Source organism: Oryctolagus cuniculus, chromosome 5 (genome assembly GCF_051225735.1).
Source record: "Oryctolagus cuniculus isolate XC-2025 breed Fujian yellow rabbit chromosome 5, ASM5122573v1, whole genome shotgun sequence".
Lineage (NCBI taxonomy): Eukaryota > Metazoa > Chordata > Mammalia > Lagomorpha > Leporidae > Oryctolagus > Oryctolagus cuniculus.
This window is the reverse complement of record NC_142871.1, coordinates 59,278,448-59,296,013: the sequence shown is the minus strand read 5'-3', so window position 1 is coordinate 59,296,013 and position 17,566 is coordinate 59,278,448. Positions and strand designations below refer to the sequence as shown.

The 17,566-nt window shown below is 41.4% G+C and overlaps 1 protein-coding gene and 1 pseudogene across 2 annotated transcripts in view; both read right to left on the bottom strand.

Moving 5' to 3' along the window:
• LAMA4 (laminin subunit alpha 4) overlaps positions 1-17,566 on the bottom strand; it is a 158,027-nt gene that overhangs the window by 11,695 nt on the left and 128,766 nt on the right. For both annotated transcript variants that reach the window (XM_070073692.2, XM_070073687.2), the window contains exons 25-31: positions 16,984-17,126; positions 12,387-12,525; positions 11,782-11,919; positions 9,160-9,293; positions 7,442-7,606; positions 6,614-6,767; positions 1,143-1,330 (exon numbers count right to left, since the gene is read on the bottom strand). In XM_070073692.2, the coding sequence (XP_069929793.2) occupies positions 1,143-1,330; positions 6,614-6,767; positions 7,442-7,606; positions 9,160-9,293; positions 11,782-11,919; positions 12,387-12,525; positions 16,984-17,126 (1,061 nt within the window). The remainder of the gene's footprint in view (positions 1-1,142; positions 1,331-6,613; positions 6,768-7,441; positions 7,607-9,159; positions 9,294-11,781; positions 11,920-12,386; positions 12,526-16,983; positions 17,127-17,566) is intronic.
• On the bottom strand, positions 61-213 carry LOC127493287 (U2 spliceosomal RNA; annotated as a pseudogene).

The following is a 17,566-nucleotide window of genomic DNA, read 5'->3' as shown; positions in this document are numbered from 1 at the left end:
ATTATCTCTTAGCATTATTAATGAATATTGGATAATATGGCGAGTTCAAAATTGTAAATTCTTGTCTACTTCCTTACAAACAAGATACATTCCACATTTATGGAAGTTTCATTTCAGTTAAAGAGTTTATCATATCTGGCTTTGCAAATATGCTTGCAATTTAGTGAAAAATTTATACTACACTTGATCTTAGCCAAAAGGCTGAGAAGCGATGTGTGAAAAATTTATATACTAATAGTCTTTTTTATGTGCGCAAAATACTAGTGCACACTTACCCTTGCAGAACAAAATCCTGCATATACTAATTTGCAAGCAAGTAATATTATTTGTGTACTATATAAAATACTGAATATATTTTCCAAGTAAAAATTAACTGACAGATATCACATGTCAAAGGCAGCTACCTGAATGTGTAGAAATTGAACAAAACTGTCTAGAAACTTAGCTCCAGGGTATGGCCAAGATATATTTATTAGGTTTACTTCTGGTTTGATTAATTCTAAATTCTTCCTTGAGAGTACAAAATGCATTCTGCCTGTTAGCTAAACAGCAAACTAGAAGGCATAAGAGGTTCCTTACTGAATGCATTGCCTGAATGAATGTTTTAAAGAGCTATATAAGACCTTTATAAGAATATGTGGGTACTAAAACTATAACTCTTCTGTAATATTAAATAGCCTGGAGGTTTGTGAAGCACTAGGAAGAGGAGATGGGTTTGAGACAGCTGGATGGCCATTGACATACAAGCACATCTGTATTTCCAATGTCTTACTAAACTTGCAACAGTTTGGAAGCCCTCTCATTTATAGTCAGAAAGCAATTTGGATGGGGATAGGAAAGTGCTATCAAGGATAGATGAGGATGCATTTGAAACTTGCCCCATCATCTTTTGCCTTGATTGTCTTTTACTTTTCATCAAACACAGCAAATTGCTGGGAGAATGCTGTTTTATTTGGGGGTGAGGTCACAGAGATGATCATTTCTTGGAAAGCACGAATCATGTGCTAGTTGTTATTGATTCTGAAGGTAATGAAATAGGATTCAGGTGTCACAGAAAGGAATTATAGGAAAAAAGATGTGGCAAACAAGGATGGAGGCCAGCCATGACAGTGAGTTCCTGGAGGCAGAGTGTGTTACTTTACTTTTCACCAAAATCTCCTTTCAAGTGTTCAAACTCTTGGCGGCTGTTGGCTGTCCCTCCGTACTGATAGGCATGCTCTATCGCTCTAGGGCTGCTGGAAAGGTGGCAGTGGGAGTCTCTTGGAGTGTTCCGCTCTAGGAATTTCAGGCCAGCAGGATCCCATGAAGGTGCATCTTTACTTTTCTCTCCCTATAAAAATAGGAAATAATCAAAGTAAAGGATAAAAGTGACATACTAGCAACAAAAATTAATTTATGATGTCCTTACCATTAGTAATAAAAATGAAAAATAACAAAGTCTATATTATTTGTGCATTTCTATTCACTGAGTGTTAGATGCCTCTCTTTTCTTCCCCTACCACCATATACAAATGACAGCAGTAGCTACAGCAGTAATATAGCAATGTAGGAAATTAGTAAACACAAACTCTAGCTTGTGATAGTAAGCAGATTTAAAGTGAATCTAAAGAGACAAAAAAAAGACAATTGCTCTATAATTTACATTAAGCTCACATTTTAAATACAAGTGAATAATGGAAAAGTTGACAATAAAATAAGCCTAGAGAATCAATCAATAAAACTTTCCTCTAGACAACAATATCACTGTAACACAGAGATTATGATTTATACATATTATGTAAAATGTTAACATCATCAGCAACATCTTCAAATACGTAAGAATATGTTCGGTGATAGGATATGTAACCAAATTTTCTGTGACATGATACAGAAGAATTTAAAAATATATCATGCTCTTCAAAATGTACTGCTAGTGCTAAAATTTAGAGCTGTGAAGTTACAGGCTAACATTAATGATCATTTTGTCTTAACTTCTTAAGCAAAATAAAAGTAAGTGCAAATAAGTCAGCATTTAGTAGTTTACAATAAAGTGTTTATTGAGTATTGAATGGTTAGAAGAAAATCATGGTTCTGCAGCCTCCCAGGGTGATATGTGGTGGGGAACAGGAAGATGAGTGAGAAATGATTCCTGTTTTTCTGTTTTTTTTTTTTTTTTAAGGAAATGAAAGTCCATTTGGAGAAATGGCATTTAAATAGCCAACTAGAAAACAGGTTGGTGCCAATTAGAAAGGACCTTAGATGACTTGCTATAGGTTGAGCCATACTGGTTTTAAAAGTGGGCAGTGGCCTTCACTTCAGAAGACTGTAAAGAGGGAAGGGGAGATGCCTGGCAGCAGGCAGGACTGGGCAGCATAGCCCGAAAGAGAGCACAGCAGATGTGGAAGACAGTTTCTGGTTCAGGATTTCTGAATGAACACACATAGTTTCCTAACTCCCACTGAAATGTTGGAAGAACTATACACATAAAAATAAATCTATAGCAGTCCCAGAAATCTAGAGGAATTTCTGCTAGTAGAACAAAGCAATGTGGATTTTACAATGCAGATTGGAACAGATTGATAACAAAGCCCTTAGTCTCACATAAGCAAAACACAAGACCTCCAACATAAACAAACAAAACAAATAAAAAAAAAAACCCAAAGCATATTGTTTTGGCCAAATACCAGAATTATCCTTAAAATCCAGAGGTGGTAGGCAGAAGACTGGGTAAAAACGGCAAACTGAGCTGTGCCAGTGCCAGTGTCCTGCTCTTGGGCAGCAGCCCTTACCATAGGGTTCTGGCAGTGGAGACTGTCACAGTATTGGTGTGGTTGGAGATTTAAGGGAGCCCATCGACTCACATAAACTAAGGGAAAGCCCACCTAGTTCCCAAGTCTCTTCTTCCTTTCCTTACATGGTCATAAGGACCCAGAATCTGATTCAGTACTAAAAAAGCAAGGCTTCCGTCTTGGGTGAACGACATTACTCAATTCCATAATTACTTTTTGGACCAGGATCTCATCTACAATTACTGGCTGTAGCTTCAAGTCATGGGTGGGAAGAATGGGCTGGAGCAGGGCTGCAAGGAGACTCTTTTCCTCTGTTGTGTCCTGGGAAAGTTCCCCCACACCCAAGCAGTACTCCAGTCTTGAACACACCTTATAATGGAAGCCACTACCATCTTCCTTTCACAGAGGAGCCCAGCTGGAAATGCACTGTGCACAGCTTGGAGAATGGGAAGGGAGAGTGCTGGGGAAGATCCCCAGCTGTGGTTGCCCCCTGTTCTCTCCATTTTGATGAAGAGGTTCTTACTCTTCTCATCAGCGCATCCACTTAACCAGAGGTTAAGTCATTGTGAGAAGCAATGACTTAGGCTCCAGGGGCTCAGCAAAGCATGGGGTTATTTGGAACACGATAGTCTCAATTTAGCAGGCTTGCCTTCTTCTGCTTCAATGTGGGAACACATGGCTAGATAGGATCTGAACCTTATCTGTCACAAAATGAATAAACTCTGATCTCTGTTTACACACACACATGTATTTCAACCAAATACTCCGTTAATAATGTTAATGTTAATAATGATAAACAAAAGTTTTAGCTTAGTTACTTCACGATCATACAGTTAGAGACTCAGTTTTCTATACTAAAATGGGTTTGTGTATGGGCATTCTCAATGAATTCTACTTGACTTCTACAAGTGTAATTTTTTTTCTCTATTGGGCCCATTATTGCAATCCCACTGACGGTGCCAATTTCATTTTATAGGTTCTTTTATGTTAGATAACAGCCAAGCTAGTTAAGCTACTAAAGAAAAAGAGCATAATTTGTTATAAGGATATAGAGATACCTTACACAACCAAGAGAAGATAGTATTGTGAGATCCTACCAGGAGCCAGTATCAGGAATCTAAGAGCTAGAAAGAATCAGGGTACGTCCTTTAGAGAAGCTACTGGTACCTTGGCTTTATTTTTCCGAGTGTCTGCTTTTGTTCTTTGTTTGCACACATCTTTCTGCCTTTTACTCTTTCTACAAAGCAACTTGCTTTCTCTGAATATGATTAACATAGAGATCATAGGTTTACATGTTTCCTAGTCAATTGCCAGCTCAGGATTCTGGGTTCTGTGTCCAAGGAAGAGAATTGGTGGCCCTGGTTAGTTCACATGATCTATCCTGATCCAGCGATCTGTATCCAGGGAGGTGAGATCACACACCTAAAAGACAGGGTCTGCCTAGTGTTTTAAAACACAGACCTGTCCAATGGTGCAGTTCTCAGAGAAGAGAGTATATGGCCTGATACTCCACAGTGATGTATATTAGACTACATAAAGTGTTCATTATGACATTAAACAACCAATGAGAAACTATATTCCCAATTGAACTTGAAACATAAAAACTATGAAAAATTTTAAGGCTGGAACATAGGTGATAAGGTAGGCATTTTCAAATACTCCTTGGGAAATATAAATCCTTGTTACTTTTTTTGGAAAGTAATTTGCCTTGATTCAGAGATTCTACCTTTAAGAATCAATCCTGAAAATTTATTAGCAGTATACTCAAAGGTTTATGTACAAGATTCGTCACGCATAAAAGGGAAAGACTGGAAACAACTGAAGGTCTATTAATGGTTTAGTAACTTATAATGAATGCATGAAATGGAGTACTAGGAAGCAATTATGAAAATAAATTATTATAATTCCAATTACTTTGATGTAGCCTTGATAAAAATTTAAACCTGAGGCCACAAGCATTTCTTGGCAACTATTTAAGCAATTGAAATAGGATAACTAGATTAGAAAACCACTGGCTATCTAGTTACCATAAAATATAAGTGAAATATATAGTGCTTATATATCTTGTTATTACTCAGTTGGGAAGTTTCCTTTATTTTAATAAAATAACAAAGCTTATGCTGATATCAAAAAGTTTATGTTAATAGGCTTGTTGATTGTAACTTGAGGAATGAAATGTTAGAAATGACACTTGAAAGCTTCATTTAGAAAACTGTATTCATGTAGAGGGGTAAAGTGTATTGGCTTAAAAGGGTGATCTTCCTCTTCAGCCTGTCATGTTAACCTGCTGCCTATGTCCCACCCACCACTATTCAAGTGTCAGCTAAATAATCCTAAGGACAAATCTTTTAGTATCAATCTATATAGGTGAGTGATTTCATCTGAATTTTATAGTATTCTCTCAAAAATCCTCTTAGGAATTAGTCCTCCAGAAACATAGTGCTTTATAGAATATAGCAGGCAATATGCACTGGATGTTTACCATATGCCTTATACTGTACTAAAGTGCATTTCATGCATTAACTCATTTAATCCTCATTACAACACAATGATACAGATAGTTAAATAGTTAGTGAGCATCTATTGTTTGCAATATTCTAGTGTTTTAGGGAACATCAGTGAACAAAATGAATGAGCTTGTGTTCCAGCAGAGGTGACAGAGAATAATAAATAAATAAATAAATAAAGCCGAATAATAAAATATGGTGTTATAGAAAAGGAACAAATAGGAAAAGGAAAGGGAGACCAGTAGTATTGGTGGGAGGCAGGCTTTGGTATGAAACTGGGGTTCAAAGCAACTCTCATTGATCAGATGAGGGTTGAGTGATCCTAGAGGTAGGAGACATTATCTGTGAAGATATTTGAGGAAGAGTGGTTCAGGCAGAAGCAATGCTCAAATAGAGCCCCCAAAGAAGGAGTGTGCATGGTCTGTTCTAGTAATAGTCAGAAGTCTGGGGAGAAGAGTGAGTGCATTGAGCATTTGGGAAGAGATGAACTCAGAGCGGGAAAGGAGCCTCTCATGAGTTGTAGGGTTGGGATTTTACTCTGAGTGCAGTGGGGGAGCTGTATTGAGTAGAAGAGTGACATATGATTCACATGTATTAGGATCTTGCTGTTGGATTGAGGATAGGCTGTCAGGGAGCAAGGTAGAAGCAAGAAGACCTGTTTGGAGAAATTATTGCAGTAATTCAGATGAGAGATGGGCATGGATGGGATCCCTGGCACCTGGGTGCATTGTTAAATCATACCATGAAAATTGTGGGAGGTTTTGAAAAGGGATTACGTGTTTCATTTGTAATGAAGACAAATAATATGCATGCTGGGAATAAACAAATGGGAAAGGATACATAGCAGTCAGAGAAGGGAATTTTAAAACCCAAGATTTTGTTGATGGAGTGCCTCTTGATGTCACGTGTTACCTGTGCACGTGAGTGGATGAAGAGAAGTATAAGGAAGGAGTGGAAAAGGAAGGTAAGGTCACAAACTTTCATAACATCTATGATGGTGACAAACGCCTGAGATCATTACATGGAAGCAAATGATGGGAGAGATTTATAGTACTAAGTATTTCATAGTATATGCTTAAATTGCTAGGCACACAGCAGTTAAGACAACTGTAATGAGAAGTAGTTGGAAGTAGGAGTGAACAGCTTGTTCCAATGGTTTCTTTGAGAACAAGAATGGATGCAACAAAACTGATAAACTGTAATACTGAGGCTGCAAGAATCCTATCTTTCACATGTACACAGCTGCAAACTAGAATCAATTCTACAAAGCAACAGTGTCTAGAGGTGTGTGCAAGGAATATGAAGGCATCAAGCAGATGGCACAGCGCTGTCCTTTACCTTTTTGTTCTGACTGGCTTTAGGCTTTGAGGAATTTTTTCCTTTTTTGTGAAGGAGAAACAATGGTGAAGGTTCAATGGGACACTCATAAAGAGAAGTGTGGACCTTTTCAGAGTACCGCTGGAAATCTTCCACCTCCACATCCCTGTCCGGCCTGTGTTTGTAACAGAGGAAAATACGCTTCAAAAATACTGTTCAGAACTATATTCTGAAAACTATACAGTTCAAAGAACTCTGTCCATTAAAGTGTACGTGTCTTTACCTGTCAACCACCATCGTACCTAGAACTCTTTAAGTTATCATTTAACCAATTGATTCATAACCACCACAAATTGACTATGGAACATCTTTTCCTTTACCGTATTCTGTTTCCTAATGGCATCAGTTAAAGCTGTGCCTTAAACTAAAGAATCGTTTCTCAAACCTCTAACAAGGTGTTTTTTTTTTTTAATACTTACTATTCCATTAATTTAATATTTTTATCTCACTGTATGCCAGGCACTGTGCAAGTTCCTTTTATGTGCCTTTTCTTATTCATCCTTTATAACAAGCTACCAAACAGGCACTATTATTATCTGCATTTTTCAGGTGAAGAAATGAAGACTTACCTAGCCATGGCTATGCAGAAATTAAAGGACAAAAACCCAACACACAAACCCAATTATGTCACTTGCTCAAGCATATAGAAGCTTTTAATTACTACCCTCTAATGCCTTGGATAAATTTCATTGTTGTCAGTTTTAATAATGTAAATATTTTCACAATTGTCTGGATCTTCTTTATGAATCATGTAGGTTTGTTAGTGACAAAAAATACAAACCAACATACCTGGTAAAGTAGGCATTACTTATGCAGCCGGTGAAATTTGCATACTGGGGACTGATGGGTGAGCCACCGAAGTAGAACTTCTTTTCCCCTGTTTGTGTGTGTTCTGCTTTCCCTTTGGTAGGATTCTTACTCCCAAGTCTGCTTTTGTCTACTATCAGTTCATATCTGCAAGAGAAACAGTTTCTTTAAGTACTACACAGCTAACCTCCGACCTCGAGTTCCACTCCAGGTTGGGCAAGGGGGTTCTCTCACAGAGTTCATGTGAAACTTCTGGTGAATGAAAACACACTGACCTCCAGACTCCTCATGAGGCACAGCAGGAAATGGTCCAGTGTTTCTATAGACAAAGGCCCTCCAGACCAGAGGGGAGTTTAAACCCATACAGCAAGATGTTCAGATGAGCAGTTATCAGCATGTATATATTTGAGTGTGTAACATGGCCTGGTGATCATCTGATCATCAATCATGTGTGTGAGAGGTGAATTTCATAGCAAACACATTGGGTAGTTTTGTCCTGGTTGGAAGTGGAGTCTAGAAACAGTCTACTAACATTATCTTTTGGTGAGTGGGCTCCACAGTGGGAACATAGAATGGCTGTGGTCTCTAACAGTAGTTTATTTTTTTTTATTTCAAAATCTTTCTTGTGATGAGAAAGAAATTTAGTATTATATATCTGAAAGATAAAGTCAGTGGGTTTTTTTTCTCTTTTGTTTATATCAGAGGACGAGAGAGAGAGAGAGCGTGAGAGCAATATCTAGAGAAAATGAGAGGGCTCCTATTCACTGGCTCATTCTTCAAATGTCCACGATGGCCCCAGGGGCTGGGAAATCAATTTAGGTCCCCTATAAAGGTAGTAGGAACCCAGTTACTTGAGTTGTCACCACCGACTCACAAGGGTCTGCTTTAGCAGGAAGCCGAAGTTGAGAGCCAGAGTCAGATATTGAATCCAGGCACTCCAAAATGGATGTGGCACTGGGCCAAACAGCTGTCTTGCAAGAGCTTTTAAAATGTGGCTATCAATGCAGCATCCTCAATTGTTTAGTTCAAAATCTAATCAAGACCAACATTTGCTGAACTCTGTGTGCGCAACACACTGCAGTCCACCTAGTAAGCAGTGTGAATAGGCACTGACTCAGGGATATGGCTTATTGTTTTATATAAAAAAAGAAAATAGACTTTATATGGTCATTTATTTGGCTTGTCTTGAAAATTAATATCTTAAAAAAAATCTAGTATGAGGCTGGTGCCATGGTGTAGCAGGCTAAGCTGCAGCCTGCAGTGCTGGCATCCCATGTGGGTGCTGGTTGGGGTCTTGGCTGCTCCACTTCCAATCCAGCTCCCTGATAATGTGCCTGAGAAAACAGTAGAAGATGGCCCAAGTGTTTGGGCCTCTGTGTTCACATGAGAGGCCCTTGGGAAGCTCCTGGCTCCTGGCTTTGGACAGACCCAGCTCCAGCCATTGTGGCCATTTGGGGGAGTGAACCAGTGGTTGGAAGATCTCTCTCTCTCTCTCTCTCTCTCTCTCTATGTAATTCTGTCTTTCAAATAAGTAAAATACATTTTTTATTAAAAAAAAAAAACACCCAGTGTACTGTCCCTTCCATCACTTTTTTTTTTTTTGACACTAGAAAAGTGACAGACAGCTGCATTTGATAGAATTGTGCCCTGCAGGCTGAGAGGTGTGGTGGGAAGGACGCAGAGTGGGGCACTGGGCTTACCTTGTTGGGGAGACAGAGGTGACGATGAAGTGGGAGAGCCCATCGTTGTACTGCTTATCTGCTGACTGAACCTTGGTGCCCTTTACGTCCATGACGACTGTGCCATTATCCAGTGAAACGGAAAACACGTCGGACTGGAATGCAAGCACAGCTTTCATGTAGGAACCCCAGGGATCCCCAAGAGGGACACAGTTGCAATATTTACTCAATGATGTTACTTAAGGGAACAGACTTTGCTTGTAAAGTAAGTTATGAATAACAGTAACAACATAAAAAATGCTGCAATTGTAATGGTTTCACTTATAAAATCAGAGGTATTTCTGTAGAAAAGGAGAGTCCCCTATATTTAGAACTGAAAATTTTTGGTGATTCTGTCATACTCAGAGTTGTCCAGTTTCAATTATTTTGCTAACTTGGCATGTCTATTCCATCATCCCCTTGAATACTTTTTTTTTTTTTTTTGGACAGGCAGAGTGGACAGTGAGAGAGAAAGACAGAGAAAGGTCTTCCTTTGCCGTTGGTTCACCCTACAATGGCCGCCGCGGCCAGCGCGCTGTGGCCGGCGCACCGCGCTGATCCGATGGCAGGAGCCAGGTACTTATCCTGGTCTCCCATGGGGTGCAGAGCCCAAGCACTTGGGCCATCCTCCACTGCACTCTCTGGCCACAGCAGAGAGCTGGCCTGGAAGAGGGACAACCGGGACAGAATCCGGCTCCCCGACCGGGACTAGAACCCGGTGTGCCAGCGCCGCAAGGCGGAGGATTAGCCTAGTGAGCCGCGGCGCCGGCCCCCTTGAATACTTTTTAAAAAAATTTTTCCCCAAAGAAACCTTTGATTTAAGGAATACAAATTTCATAAGTACAACTTTAGGAATATAGTGATTCTTCTCACCATACCTGCCCTCCTACCCCTTCTCTTACCCCCCTCCCATTCTCAGTCCCATTCTCCACTAAGATTCATTTTCAATTAACTTTATACAAGGAGACCAACTCTACCCTAAGTAAAGATTTCAACAATTTGCACACACATACACACACGCACGCACACACACACACATAGTGTGGGGAGCAACCCGGACTGGACTGAGTTACTGGAATTAAGACTTATTCTATGCATCTGCTCTCCCACAATATGGCGCTGGGAGAGAAGAAAGCAGCTTCTACGCAGCTGCCTCTTGCCAACTTGAGTGATGACCTCCAGGAGCTGATCTTGCTCCTGATTGGAGGAGAGCAGCGTGCTCGGCGTGTGGGCAGCCGAGTTAGGATTGGCGGAGGAGGACTATAAAGGAGGAGAGAGACAGCATGCACCAGGAACATCTAAGGGGAACATCTATCTGAAGGAACACCTGTGCAGCCCCCGAGAGAGCTGGCCGGCGGTGTGCCGCTCCCCTGCGGAAGTGGGGAAAGTGGCCAGGGGGAACCGCCCTTCCACGGAGGTGGAAGGGACAGTAGCCAACCCGGGAAGAACCAGCAGCAAACCCGGGGAGGGCCGAGCAGACGAAAGAACAGCGCAGGGTCCTGTGTCGTTCCTCCACGAAGACGGGGAGCGACAACATAGTTGGAGAACAAGTTTCACAGTTAATTCTCATAATACAACTCATTGAGGACAGAGGTCCTGCATGGGGAGATAGTGCACAGTGACTCCTGCATTGATTTAACAATTAACACTCTCATGTATGACATCAGTGATCACTATAAGTACTATGTATGACATAAATATGTCAATGATCACCCAAGGATGACCATAAGTAGAGTGTATTTTTCTCTGAAGGATAAGAGAACTTCCATGTTTCTTATGGCCTTGTCTAAATACTGACAGTGTTTGTGGACTCAGAAGGCTTCCATAGCCTTGGCAGCTTACATCAAGAGCCTTAGGTGATCTTTGATGTCATTGAAATAACATCTTATAGCTGAGCTTGTGTTCATTAGGAAATCCAAAAACAGAGAAATATATCTGTTCTTTTTACTCTTTTATAAATTAAATCACAAGTGTATTTGTTCTTAGTATGCAAAAAAGGGTTCTTAACGTTTTTGTGCCATAGATGCCTTGGCAGGTTGGTATTACAATGGGTGTGATATGCTATGATATAGTGATTCATATTAAAGCGACAAATAAGGTCTAGGAGCAGATCTAATAACTAGTGAAATTTAGAAGCAGCAAGGAGCAAAATGGACATTTTGAGATATATGTGAGAACTGTAATGTGAATCAAAAAAATCTGTTTCTACACATGACAAGGTCACAAGTACTGCTAATACTGCTGTAGTCTGTTGCCGACATTCATATTGGAAGAGAATGATAAATTTAAGTAGAGAAAACAAAGGTGTAATTTTTTTCCCATTCAAGTACACAGATCCCTTGAATCCTATCCAGATAGATAGACAGGGATGAGTTGATGAATCTCAGGCTAAGAACTCCTCATGTACTATATACATTATTCATACATTACGCACACACACACACACACACTTTACAGAATATCTGAAATGAGGCTTACTGTATATCTACATGTGAGTCAAAATTAATCTTCATAGAAAGTCACTGTTAACACACATAAAAATTATTTTTAATAGACAAAACAATTATCGCTAAGACATTTCTTTGGGAAAAATCAAATACTTACCCCTGAAGAATAATAGAATAGTAACCCATTTGGCTGTAATGTGCGGAAATTGAAACCTCCTTCAAAGCCATCAAAGAAAGATATTTTCTGAGTTGAAGCAATGAAACTCTGTCCATTGAAATATGCTCTGCGAGATATCTGTGTGATAAAAGTGAATATAGGGTATTTGTTAATTTTCAAATGCTTATAATGTCAATTTCTCATATACAAAAAAGCCTTGCCTGTTAGTGTCTATATAAACGGTTTATGGTTCGACCTTACAGTTTTTGCTAGAATTCAGACATGCTAGCCTTTCTTCTGTGTTCCTCTAACAGAATGGGTTTCGGCTTCTCCAACCTCCTCTAAGCTGAGCACGCAATGATGCTCACTTGAGCAACCTCTCTAGGCTCTGCAGGGTTCATCATAGAAAACTGAAGCAACTGGACAAGTCATGGAGGAGCCCTACATACCTTCCTAGCTTAACGATTCTTCTTTCTGTTGGTGGCAGAAAGTAGCTCAAGGTGTTACCAAGGATCACAGCAAAGCTGAAAAGAGCTTTGCCAGCTTTAGAGAGTGAGAAGTGTTGTGTCTATTTATTAAAAAGGGTTCCACTGAGTTGTACTTACAAGAGAGTCCTCTGGACATCCATATCCAACCCCCAGAGTTTCTGTCTGCTCCAGTAAATTGAAATCTTTCTTTTGGAACTGGAAACCTTTCATGCATCCTCTGAAGTTAATATCTAGAGGCAGGTGTGCTCTTAGGGTCCTGGAAAAGCAAATCAGTCTTCACTAATACAGCTGTGATGATGGTACTAAGGATACGGTTACCCTGGAAATGTAGGCTATGGAATTTGAGTTTCTATAGTCACTTGTAATGGCTTTACATTGGTTCATCTTTCATGCTACTTTTGATAAGCATGTGGTAATACCTGATCTTTGTCTATAGCAGAGTTTTGTTCTGAGTTAAGCCAATTTGTATATTTCCTAAAAGCCTTTTGAATTTCATTACCTTATTTGATCATTTTAAAATTCCAGTGCAGTGAGATAGATGGAGAAGCTATTATTTCCCTTTTACAGATGATTATAAGGGTGAATCTCAGGGAATTGACATTGTGGGTCAAAAATAGTCAACTCTAGGCAATTTCACTTGGTTTAACATGAAACTAAGTAGTAAATTATTCTATAATGTCACAGTGGTAAATTAGAATTTGAATCCAAGTCTCTAGACTCCTGGTAATTCACTTAGGTAATGAACCCATCTTTTTGTCTTTATTGGCAACACACTGCATTTAACCAAGGCTGGAGGAAAGTCTCAGCAACTGTTGGACTTTTGGATCAATAAAAAAGTATTCTTAAGATTAGGGATGGTTTTATGCTCAATGCTGAAATCCTGTGCCTGTCATGCCTGATATATAGGAGATGTGCAAGAACATGTTATTGGATATTGAATGAGTGTAGAGTTAGTTCTGATCCAAGTACCGGGGTCTCAATGAATTTTGAGATGAACACCAGTCAAACTAAAGAATAACAGCCCCACTGTATTCTGCTCTGACAATATTACATCCAGAGGCCCGTGCTGATTGACAAGTTGGATGCATACAATGGTAACCATAGTGGTGAAAGGTCCCATGTGGCATCCTGGGAGGAAGAAAAGAGAGTGCTGGGACAGGGAGCTTAAGGAGTCTTCTTTAAAAATGAAGCATTATAATTTATAAATAGGATGCATTGGTTTTGGCTCAAGATAAGGAACAGCTTTATAATAATTGAAATAGTTAAATGATTATGTTTTCCCTCTGAGGTAATCATATGTATGTATCATTTATTTAAAAAGAGGTATGAGTGCTAAGGAACACTGGCATTTCTATATTGGATGAGGGATTGGACTCTATCAGCCATTCTTAACTCTGGATGCTGTGGGGAGCAATTCGGACTAGACTGAGTTACTGGAATTAAGACTTATTCTATGCATCTGCTTTCCCACAATATGGCGCTGAGAAGGGAAACAGCTTCTACACAGCTGCCTCCAGTTCAACCAATAAACTGTGGGACCTGCTCCTGATTGGAGGAGAGCAGCATACTCGGCGTGTGGGCAGCAGAGTTGGGATTGGCGGAAGAGGACTATAAAGGAGGAGAGAGACGGCATGCACCAGGAACATCTAAGAGGAACATCTAAGGGGAACATCTGAGGGAACACTTGTGCAGCCCCCGAGAGAGCCGGCCGGCGGTGTGCTGCTCCCCCGCGGAAGTGGGGAATGTGGCCAGGGGGAACCGCCCTTCCACGGAGGTGGAAGGGTCGGCAGCCAACCCGGGAAGAACCAGCAGCAAACCCGGGGAGGGCCGAGCAGACAAAGAACAGCGCAGGGTCCTGTGTTGTTCCTCCACGAAGACGGGGAGCGACATAATGGTGCCGTGACTCGGATAGGAAACTTAGGAGGGAAGAAACGGGAAGAAGTGGGAAAATACCGGAGAGAGACACTAGCAAAGAGCCTAGGTGCCGGAAGAAGCTATTGAAAGCCTAGGCATAGACTCGGATATGGACTGTGGGAAAGAAGTTAGGATTGAAAGCGAAAGTGAAAGCTTTCATAGACTCGGATGCGGACTATGGCGGGGAAGCTAGGAGATTGAAAGCGAAAGTGAAACCTGGAGGAGGCTTGGACTCGGATATGGACTGTGGGAAAGAAGTTAGGATTTAAAGTGAAAGCAAGAAGAAACTTAGACTCAGATACGGACTGCAGGTTGAAAGTGAAAGTGAAACCTATAAGAAACTTAGACTTGGATACGGACTGTGGGGAGAGGCCAGGAGAAATGAGGGAGGAATATTGTTGGAAGAAAACTTAGGGAAACATACCGGGTAGAGAAAAATGTTAGGGAGGATGAAGCCGCGAGTGCAGGCCAAGCCATCTTGGAATTCTTCAAGTTAGCCCGGGGAGCAAGAGGCGAAGATCTGGAACCAGAAGCAGAGACGTGGGCCGCCAGGTTGGAATTCGCCAGGTTAGTCCGGGGAACTTGGACTGAATGCCGGTGGTGGCGGAAACATTCGCGGAAGCCGCCGCGTGCAGAGAGAGCACGGGGCGTGAATAGATAGGGAACGCGGGGCTGGCGCGAGGCCGTGGTGCGGGCGCAAAGTGCGTGGAGACCGCGGAGCGTGCGCGCGAAGCCGAGCCGCGCAGAGCCAGGAGCCCGCCGGCGGGGCGAGGCGCCGGGAAGCCGCGCAAAGCCGGGAAGCCGCGCAGATCGGAGAAGCACGGGCTGAAGCGGCTCAGAGCCGGGAAGCCGCCGAGAAGCAGTCTCGGGGCGGGCGCCGGGAAGCCGCAAGGATAAGAGAAACAGAAGTTTAGAAGTAAAATGAGAGAAATAGGAATGTTGGCAGATAGAAGTAAAATGGGAGAAATAGGAATGCCCGGAGATAGAGAAATAGAGAAATAGAAAGGCCTCCCCACAATACTGCAATGAGAAGGCTTGGATTCGGTCTGCCTGATTAGTGAGGCGATGAGCACCTGCGGGCGGCTAGCAGCTTATGCGCCGCAGGTCACCGAAGACAGGCACGAATTAACATCAATAAGGCCTCCCCACAACACAGCAATGAGAGAGCTTGGATTCGGTCTGCCTGATTAGTAAGGCGGTAAGCACCAGCAGGCAGCTCGACCAGAGTATGAGCTGCAGGTCACCGAAGATAGGCACGAACCAACACTAATAAGTCTCCCCCACAATACGGCAATGAGAAGGCTTGGATTCGGTTTGCCTGATTGTTAGGGCTTGTAAGCCCCTGCGGGCAGAGCAGAGCATGCGCTGCAGGGCACCGAACACAGGCACGCATCAGCGCCTAAAAACCTCCTCACAACATGGCGAAGAGAGGACCCGCATTCGGTTTGCCTGATTGATAGGACTTGTAAGAACCTGTGGCAACTCTAGCAAGTAGAGCAGAGTGTGTGCCGCGGGACACCGAAGACAGACATCAACGCCAAAAAATAAAAAGAAAGGGGGATCTGTGGGGAGCAATTCGGACTAGACTGAGTTACTGGAATTAAGACTTATTCTATGCATCTGCTTTCCCACAATATGGCGCTGAGAAGGGAAACAGCTTCTACACAGCTGCCTCCAGTTCAACCAATAAACTGTGGGACCTGCTCCTGATTGGAGGAGAGCAGCATACTCGGCGTGTGGGCAGCAGAGTTGGGATTGGCGGAAGAGGACTATAAAGGAGGAGAGAGACGGCATGCACCAGGAACATCTAAGAGGAACATCTAAGGGGAACATCTGAGGGAACACTTGTGCAGCCCCCGAGAGAGCCGGCCGGCGGTGTGCTGCTCCCCCGCGGAAGTGGGGAATGTGGCCAGGGGGAACCGCCCTTCCACGGAGGTGGAAGGGTCGGCAGCCAACCCGGGAAGAACCAGCAGCAAACCCGGGGAGGGCCGAGCAGACGAAAGAACAGCGCAGGGTCCTGTGTTGTTCCTCCACTAGACGGGGAGCGGCAGATGCATAGTAGAATCAACCTTGGGGAGGTTCTCCTTTGTGTGTGTGTGTGTGTATGTGTGTGTGTGTGTGTGTGTGTATATATATATATATAAATTTTTTAAATAGTACGTTGGAGCCTTATCCTCAGGCCAATTAGAATTTCTAGAAAGTGTTTATGAGCAATGACTTTTCTAAAGCTTTCTAGATTATTTCAATGAGAACCATAGTTGGGAACCACTGAATTGGATTATTCTGAAGTTGCCTCTCAATTTTAAGGTCTCTAACGCTGTTAATTAATTCACTGGAATATGAGATGGTAGAATTTTTGAGTATTTTAGGATAATGTCTCATTATATATATATCCACAACCATTATATATATAATCTACAACCTTTTGGATAACCTTGAAAATTTTTTGTAACCTCAGATGCTATTGGAGAATTCAAAATATGTTTAAGGCAAAAACAAAGATAAAGGGACATAATGCTGCTTTGTCTTCACATAATACACGCACTCTGTCCTTCCTCTTGTTGATGACAAATAGCACATCAGACCTTACTGTAAGAGTAATACAATAATAATAATGGAGGTTTCGAGTACTGACTGCAGAGGCCAGGGGATACTTGAATGTGTGTGTTTGCACATGTGCATGTGTGTAAGTAGCAAGTAGCAAGCAGGTACTTGAACCAGTTCCTCTACCTCACCTGGATATTAAATATTCAGCCCACACAACATTAGGAACAAATAGCTAGTTAGCAAGGAACCTTACCTGGATTGCAGTATCTCTGGGGGAGCTCCTCCAATGTATATATCTGTAAAAGGTATTTTCATCTTTTCATTATCCATGCTCTTGACATGTCGTCTGTCAACTACTAAGATCATTTTCTTATCATTGTGGTAAATGATTGAGATCTGTGAGAAGTCATATACAGTAATACACTGTTTAATAATAACCAATAATATACTGTTTAATAATAATCAGTGTTTTGAATATTTTTATATATTTTAATTATTCTGGATATAAAAGCAGGTCCTCCATGTCTTTATGCTTTCTTCCTCCACAAAACAAGGAATAGATTTTTCCTTTCTTTTCATAGATACGAAAACTCTTTCTTTCTACCATAAGCAGTGAACACTTTTTTATGGAGCAGGAACTAGCACAAGAAAAATTTTGCCATGAGATCTACTTTTCCCTCCAGTCTTTTGGGAAGGAATTACACACGTCTTCTTTTTTAAAAGCAGTTTTTTGAGGTACAACTGATATATAAAGAATTACACATATTAAATGTATACAACTTGATGAGTTTGGACATGCAAACACCTGTGAACATGACAGACATATCCAGCATCTG